The 9,182-nt window shown below is 33.6% G+C and overlaps 1 protein-coding gene across 2 annotated transcripts in view; it reads right to left on the bottom strand.

The window, feature by feature from the left end:
- The window catches only part of RP1 (RP1 axonemal microtubule associated), a 213,712-nt gene that overhangs the window by 56,641 nt on the left and 147,889 nt on the right, over positions 1-9,182 (bottom strand). For both annotated transcript variants that reach the window (XM_087961737.1, XM_087961736.1), the window contains exons 34-37: positions 7,568-7,722; positions 5,300-5,513; positions 4,332-4,522; positions 2,798-3,008 (exon numbers count right to left, since the gene is read on the bottom strand). In XM_087961737.1, the coding sequence (XP_087817863.1) occupies positions 2,798-3,008; positions 4,332-4,522; positions 5,300-5,513; positions 7,568-7,722 (771 nt within the window). The remainder of the gene's footprint in view (positions 1-2,797; positions 3,009-4,331; positions 4,523-5,299; positions 5,514-7,567; positions 7,723-9,182) is intronic.

Raw genomic sequence — 9,182 nt, 5'->3', positions numbered from 1 at the left:
TAATGTGTGTGTACATACACACACACACACACACACACACACACACACACAAAGATCAGACTCATTCAAACCATGGTATAGTGATGTGGACTATGAGTTCTAAGATATGTAATAGTAGCACCTCAGTGACATATTAGGAAAGCTGGTCTAGTAGACATTATTAGCTTTTAATGAGGAACATAATTAGAGATCTTGATAAAAGTCTTACAGAGATACAGACATAGCTGTGGGCAATGGACATTCCATGCTATTTACATGCTATTTATTTATTAATATGGATAAAGTGCAAAAGATAAATATAATTTATTATCAGAGGGATTTTGTTTACATTAAAAGGAGGGGGGGATTAGGCAATATGAACTTTGTAGTTCTGATGCTATGCAAGCAAGCCACAGCACACATTTTAGAGATATGTGCTCCAGTATGTGCACAAATTAAAAGCTGTTACACATACCCTGTGCCAAATTTCTATGTGTTCCTTCAGCAGATTATTTCTTTTAATTGGATGTGTGGAAAAATAGATGTCTTAGTGAAAGATCTAAGCTCTGCCATCAGATGTTGTTCAGTTTCAATAAACTAATTTTCACATTTCGTTTTTCCTGCTTTTTTGTAATGCAGTACACATTTGGGCGAAACTGGAGAATGCAAGATTTTTAATAATACAGTGCAGTATTGAATACATAAAATACAGTATTATTTCCAATTACAGATTATCTTCAGCATACAGTATATTTTCTCATTTTGAATTTAAAATTTGCAACATTTAAACTTTTAAAAGCGATTCAAAATGTGTCAAGTCTGGAATTATATGTATATAATATAAGATAAACAAACCAAAAACAAAGTAGCCAGTGAAGTGGCAATTTTAATTTAGAATCTTTTTCTCAGAATATCCAACTAAACTGAATGTACTGACTTTTCAATATATGGGTAGAAGTTTCAAAATGCTTTTCCCCTATGTCATGGTAGAACTTATTTTAGGATAATTATATTTTGGACCACTTTTTTCAAGGCTTCTGATTTTCTTCTTCAGTTTAATGGTTGTGGTATCTTGTGAATCACTTTACTAGTAGGTGTGAATGATTTTTTTTTGAAAGAACAAAATCCTTAAGAAATATAGCACTAACACTGCAAAATTAAAATATGAAGGAGTCTGACTCATATTAAGAGCTAGGTTTTTACATACAACTGATCATGATGTACATCATGAAAAAATATTATTATTAATCACAGCTTGTTTTCAATATACTTACTTTAGAATGGAGTATTATGGATGAAACATGAAGAAGCTACTTCACAAAACATATTCTTTTAAAAATGGAAGACTTTTAATTATTGCAAGTTACAGGAGTAAACATTGTGACTGAATATCATGAACAGCAGCAGTTTATCATTCAGGACAATAGTGAGACTATTTGGGTGACAAGTATAAGTATAAAATATTTGGCAACGGCTGATGGGGTGACTTAAGAGCTGCAACAGACTGGACTATAACACAAAATGGATGGGCAAAGGACTTGTGGAAGTGGAATCAGGAATTATTTTTTATTTTCTCTTAGTTTATGAGATTGCTTGCTTCAAATGATCTGTAAAATGTCTGGAATACTCTACCCGACTCTGTAGTTTCTTCCCAAACCCCAAACTTTAACCTTAGACTGTCTACTATTACCTCACCCCTTTCCTAAGAGGTCTGTAGGGCGTGCATAGCAAACTTACCGCCTGTCTATTGTTTCTCTTATTCTTTTATTTTCTTATATGTATCCATTTCATGTATTCACAACTATGTATACATTTATACTTATTATCTTGTAAACAATTGGCAAATCAAATAAATAAATAAATAAAATAAAATTCCAATCTGCATCTGGAGAATGGTGATCCCTTTTTCTGTTAGGATCTTCAATCAGAAATTGGATGGTCATCTGTTGTAAATGTTTGAATTCTGGATTTTCTGCATCCAGATGATTGGACCAGAGGTGGTATTCAGCAGATTCTGAAGAACCCGTAGCAGAAATTTTGAGTAGTTCAGAGAACCGGCAAACACCACCTCTGACTGGAGATTTTACAGTATCCTTCCCCTGCCACGCCCACTAAGCCACACCCACAGAACTGGTAGTAAAAAAAAATTAAATCCCACCACTGGGTTGGACCAAATAGTCTTCAAGATTACTTCCAAGTTTGAGATTTGCAATATCAGCTTTATAACATTTGTATCAGGAAATAAATGTTTTGGATCAGTAGACTTAACCGATTTATCCACATAATAGATGTATAATGAAATATAGAAGCATTGGGAGGATGTGACTTCCCTGCTAAAATGGTTTAGACTAGGGATACTCTGCATGTCGTGTTCTCAGAATGACCATTTTGGTTGTTGCAAAAGTTAGTTATTTTGAAAAGTGTTCTTTTCAGCATCTGATTTTTTTGAACACTGCAACTAGACAATTGCTTTATGGCTTCGTCTTTGAATTCATGGAATAAAGATAATATTATAATATGTGCAGAGAACCAGGTTGGTGTAGTGATTAAATACCAGGATACAAACAAGGAAATGGTGAGTTTTAGTCCTGTCTCAGGCATGAAGCCAACTGGGTGACTGGGCCATTTCTTCCAGACCAAGGAAGAAGCCAAAGGCAAACCATTTCTGAAAATCTTGCCAAGAAAACTTCGGGGACTTGTGACATCCATCATTTCACAATCTCAGGTCAAGATAAGTCTTTGGACCTTTATTCAGTCAGGATGCATCATTATGAAATATTTTAAGCTTCTGTTTAAAAAAAAAACAAAATTATCTTACCAGGCAAAGGATCCTGGTCTGAAAAAAATGCTGGCAGTTCAACACAGGTGTCTTCACTGGGATTAAACCAATAATCAAAATTTAACCATATCTCTTGTTTTGTATCTGTATGCTTCATATGCAACATGTTCATATGCCAGGACTCCTTTAGTTGAGCATGGTCACTGGATATCTGAATCTTCCAAAGCGACCCAACATTTGTCAATTCATCCTATTTATTTGGGGAAATAAAATCAAAATTAAAGCTTTAATTTATCGATAGTTTTATTTCAGGTACCAATAATTTCAAGCTACTGCCTAGAATTTCCCTTAACTACATAAAAAAAGAAATGTAGGGAAAAAAGGCACTTCTACAGACATTTGAATTAGATATTAAAATCCTGGAAAAATATTTCTATATTGATTCACATGGCTATTTTATGGACATTAACTATATAATTTTAATTATTTAATTTGATAAACATTAGAAAATTAGTATTCCTCCTATAGAATATTTCAAAGCAATTGTGCAAGATATACATATATGTGATGTTAAAAATATAAAGTTTTTACATATTTGAGAGGTATAATATACATATAAGTTTTAGGACCAGCAGCAGAAACTCTCTGTTTTGTTTACACAATGGTTATGCTTATTTTAGTTTAAATGCAAATTATTTCAGATAATTCTAAACTACAGTACATCTTAATTTTAATTTGTTTTAATTTATTAGAAAACTATGGAGTCATTGATTTACGATGTATCATTTATAGGCCTGCAAACATTAATGTCAGCAAACCATTGACTTTATGAGATGCCATCTAAATGCAGCAACAACAGTAAGAATTCAAGGGAATTATTCATACTCCTTGTACCTATACCTATGCTATATGTTTTTTTTAAAAAATAAATGAAATAGATGAAACCTAATATCCGTTAATCATACATTCTTAGATAGTTGTCAGAATTGAAAAAAAAATGAGGAGTTCATTTCTCCTTCCTGGCACAGCATTCTTTTTTCTAGCTTAGCACTCAGCAAAGATAGAGAATTAAAATAACTGTTGTTTTAATCTTACACAATGTCCCTGAAATTGTGTTGCTCTGAAGTGGCTAGACAAAACTATTTAATGTTGTTCAGAGTGCTGCTTTCAACTCTGCAATAGGAGAAAATTTACATGGAGTCAATACTAGAAGAAACATTCAATAAAGCTATGACCAGAACTCTGACTTTATCCCACTGTATCCTGAGATGAGAAAAACAAATGTGACTTCATTCAAACTGTGTCACTATTATTTTTAATAACTCATCATTTCACGTGCCAACATTTTTGAGGTCATTGCCTAAAAAATATTATTTCTCAGAGGAATTACCTCCAAAGAAATAGTTGCAGGATTTAATGTTAGTATATAGAGCAGTTTCAGTTTTTAGACCATTATTTTTCTCCTTTATCGAGCCCCAGATGCAGAAGAAATACACTTATATCAACATATAATACATGACTTTTTTATCCATGACTGGTTTTTTGTTTCTGTCTAAAATAAAAGGCACATTACTTTGATTTGCGTTGTCTTTCCTAAAAGTTGCAATGCCAACTTCTTGTGACCTTTATCTCCATAAAAGTTAAAAGTAAAATGCATTGGATCAGTTTCAGCATTTATCTCAGATCCGGTAATATCCATTATCCATAAATCTGAAATCTGCTGATTAATTGGAGAATATCTTGAAGAAGAGATCCTTCTTTTACCTAGAAATTAAAGCAATAATAATGACAACTATTACTACTTAATTATTAAATTCCACTGATTTCAAAGAATTATTCAGGTTCTTAATGTGTTATCAATAGGACTTAAACAAAGAGCTTCATTTTGCCAGAATTATACAACAGTGATGAGGTGGTTTTTTTTGCTATAACCATGACAACAATTCATGAATAACACCTCATCAATATAGATAAACAGTTATCCTTTAAAGATTTAACATGTAATTCTCATTTTATCAATCTCAAATCTCAGATTTAGAACTCTTAATTGATATCAGTTAGGTTTCACTCTCTTTCCTAAAGATAATTATTAAGAAATGGACAGCATTCTTTAGTGTCCTAATTTATTGTTCTCATTCAAGTAAGCATGTTCGTCAAACTGTATCATCTGCAAATAGTATTTGGTATAATAATAATAACAATGACAGATGGCACTAACAAATGGGTCCAATGAAATATACTTGAAATCAGGACATAAATAGGAACATGCTGTATGAGATACTAGTCTTTATAAAATTATGGCTACCAATGCTGAAAGGAAAAGCTCATTTGACACAATGGAAAAATAAAGTAGTATTTTAGATATTCCTATCATATCTCAGAATCTACAATCAAGGTTGCTATCATATAATTTTCTCAATTTAAAATCAATTGTTCTTTATGAGTCTTGGAGATAAACTATAGATATCAATATTGTATGCATATTTAGCCAAATCAGAAAGCAAGCTATAATAAACTTTATTAGCTAATAAAAGGACCTACCTATGGTTTTAATCTCACAAACAGTGTCACAGATTCCCATATGAGTATCTAGCCAGTTCCAACATGGAAACACCCATTCTTTTTCAGAATTTTCTGATTTTTTAATGGTTACCATTTTTAAGTATATTCCAGCACCATAGCCTTCTCCATCATGTCCTACAACTATCTTTTTTAAATGGCTCAAAGAGACTGCCTCTATTAAAAAGGAATCCACCTGTAAAAATGAATTTGAGTTACATACAAAATGTGTACACTTCATAAAAATATAATTAATATACTTCTAGATATTGAATCTTCAATCACATCAAATAATATTCAATGTTTAAATCCAGAGAGCTTCAACAGAAATTTTATCTTAACAGTTAATGTAAGGTGCAACTCGTCAAATGGTTACTTATGCTGAATAGATCATTCCAACAAAATAAATTGCTGAAACCTGAAAGATTGTAATTCTGGTATACACAGAAGAACAAACCTATTATTTCATTACTAGAAGAAAAACTATAGGAGATGTCAATTGGAAAGGAAAGTATAAAATAAGACAGAAATTGGGAAATGGTTATTCTGTGCAAAATTGAAAAGAAAACCAAAACTAAATATGGATGTAAAAAAGACAAAACAATTTAGTAAAGAATATATGTGAAAGTGAAAATGTTTGTGTGTATGAAATGACTGGAGTACAGTTCAATCAATGTTATATAGATTGATGAGTTTTATGAAAATTAACTGATGTGCCCTGTTAAGAATTTTTAGTAGTCTACTCATATTTGGAAGCATCAGGTTGCCAAGCCAGATTTGTCTAACATTATCAAAGACAAATCTAAAAGTTTCCTTTTCTGATGTAATAGCCATGTAATAGCCTGCAAAAGTTTGTGTTTCTTGATCCATTTGTTATGGTGCTACCTAAATAGTCTGTTTTTATTAGCAGACAAATAGAAACTGAGCATAGGAGTTATAAAATACAGTAGTTTCACATGGAAAGCATTTTCCTAGAGTATCAAAATGATACTGAGCAAGAAAAACTTTGTGAGGGAATTGATGTTGTTGTTAGTCGTGAAGTCATGTCCGACCCATCGCTATTTCATGGACAATGTTCCTCCAGGCCTTCCTGTCCTCTACCATCCCCAGAGTCCATTTAACTCATGCCAAATGCTTCAGTGATGTGGGGGTTCAGTGTACAACTGAAGAACTCAAGAAGTATCTATGGAATATTAGTTAATGTAACATGTTGATTTTTTTAAAAAAATGACAAACAAAGCCCAATGATCTGCTATGGGGATTCTTATGAACGGATTGTTGTTAGTTCTAAGAGATCCCAGGGCAAACCTCTTGAAGCAACTCAAGGAACTTTGATCAGGGAGTTGAAGGGAGAACTTGAAAGTTCAGGAAGAAAGAAGAGGAACATTGGGAGTTAAAACTACCTAATACCGACAGTTTTCACAGAAAGAAAAGAGAGTGAGAAATCATCTGCCAGCCAGAGCAAGAGACTGAGGCTTTAGGAGAAAATATGCCAGTCAGCATAATTATTGCTTTCCAATCTCTAAGTAAGAAAAAAAAAAAGGATAGCCTTGAAGTTGCAACACTTGCATTTAGTTGACATGCTAATCTACACACATAACAAGGCAAGACTGCCAAAAAAGAAAACAAAAACTTGACATGTAGTAAAGAGTAATAGTAAAGAATGCTTTATTTTACAATGGTTTTTCATAGGAAAATAACTCAAGTTTTTGAATCATTTTAAGTCTATCATTACCCTTGCTGCCTCTCATGGGAAGGGAGGCTGGAAGAGAGAGAGAGAGAGAGAGAGACTAGAGGACAGAAAATGGCTACTCAGTTGTAAGCAACCTTTGCAAAGAAAAGATTTATTTTGCTTTGCTGGGTTAATAATACAGAAAAACTAATCTGAAGAGCTGTTTTGAGTTCTAGATCAATTCATTAAACTCATCAAAGTCTGTGACAAACTCCCCAATCATTATTAGCTTTGATTGCTTGGTGCTCAATTCAATATGGCTAGCACAAAACTGATTGCTTTCCTTTCCTTTGCCCTGTCATTTCATGATATTTTCTCCTTTGAAAATGATGCTTGATACCCCTGCTGCGCCCAGCCTACAATAGAACAGGAAGAAAGAAATATTTGCTCTTCCCCATGTAACAAACTTCAAGTAACTACATGAATATAAGAGACTAATACTTATTTTTATTCAAATATTTGTTATTGTATTTTTATTATTATTGTCTCTTAAATAAGGTAGGTATTTTCTCCTTTACCTTGTTCCTTTGAAATTTTTCTCCTTCAATAAAGGAATCTTGAAGCTTCCGTACACCTGTATCTCCTTGTGCACCATAAACTGTTATATAAATATTTGAAAATGTTTCTGATCCCCAGAGATCTCCAGTGTGTACAGAGACTACATATTTGTGTACTGAAAAAAGAAGCAATATTAGATGAACAGTGCTCATTGCACTGCATTGCTTTAATACACACACACACAGACACACACACACACACACACACACATACACACACAAACATAAAAACGTACCTATTTCTTTCTTTTTTTGGAAAAATACTTTATTAGTTTTACCTTTAAAAGCACAACACAACTACAAGTTATGTACAACAAAAAGACAAACAGGCCTTAGCATAGGCCAAGAGGGAAAGAGAGGAAAGCCTAAGAGAGGAAAAAGGGAAGAGTAAGGGAGGGGAAGGGTAGAGTAGGGAAAACAGTTAAAACGTACCTATTTCAATGTGCTAACAAAATATGCTTTGTTCAACAACAAAAAAAAATACTCAAAAGAAAACAGGGATCTTTCATTCAAATATAGTATATAATTCAAATAAAATTGTGAATGTCACCGATTGGAATGGTAGCCAAATATTGCCATCAAACATTTTGAAATGAAGAATTAGAAAATTATTGTACTACAGTATTATGAAATTGTTTCTCTCCAACAAATGGATTAGGAGATCTGAAGTTAAGCAAAGAATCCTACAATCATATTTTCCTCCATCCAAAATATTAGCGGTTCTGTCTTTTTTGAGGCTTGAAGTTTCTTAGCTGTTGGTATCTTGGACTGAGTGATTGATGAAACCCTGATTATGGTTTCTCTGTGAAATATCCTACATTGCACAAAAGCAGTTTTATTTTCTTCTCTAACCCACATTATATGATTTAGGTATTGTTTCCCTGTCCCTGGATATGTTACTGAGCTTTCCCCATTGTTGATCTATTTCAGATGTCTTAACATCTGGACTTTCAAAAGGCAACTGGACTTTGGTTTTTTTCCTTGAAAATGTTTTGCTTCTCATCAAGAAGCTTCTTCAGTTCTGACCAAATGATGGATAATGGAAGTATTTATATTATTTTCAGTCATCTAGACATTAGTACTCTGAACACCAATTGTTACTCTGTGATGACCCAGGGCATGGTACAAAGAATCACACAAACAGCTGGCAGTTCAAACCACCCCTTTATTGGTCCAAAGTTCCCCAAATGCTCCCACATTTCTAGCAAATCTTGAGCAGAATGATAACAAAACCCCACACAAACCTCAGGAAGCTTCTGGCAGCACTGGCTGCACCAAGGCTGCTCAGCAATAAATCCAAAGCTTTTTGGCAAATCAAGGAGTTCAAGTCACAAAAGAGCCAGGTAATCAGTCCAGAATGCTTTTAGGAATAGGAATGCAAGGACTCTTGGCCAATTCAAGAGTCAGCACGCACACTTCAGAAACTCAGCATTTGTTCCAACAAATGCCCCTCTCCACAGCATCTCATTCCCCCAGTGTGCCTTGTGAAGATGAGTGGGGCACTCTCCTCACATGTAGATTGCTCCATCTGTGCTAATCATGTCTCCTCTTCACTCACCAAGCTCTTGGAGGAGAG

Source organism: Notechis scutatus, chromosome 3, assembly GCF_049901735.1.
Source record: "Notechis scutatus isolate UNSWTSFEM ecotype Mainland chromosome 3, rNotScu1.2, whole genome shotgun sequence".
Classification (NCBI taxonomy): Eukaryota; Metazoa; Chordata; class Lepidosauria; order Squamata; family Elapidae; genus Notechis; species Notechis scutatus.
Note: the sequence above shows the minus strand (reverse complement) of the source record. Positions and strands in the feature narration are given on the sequence as shown.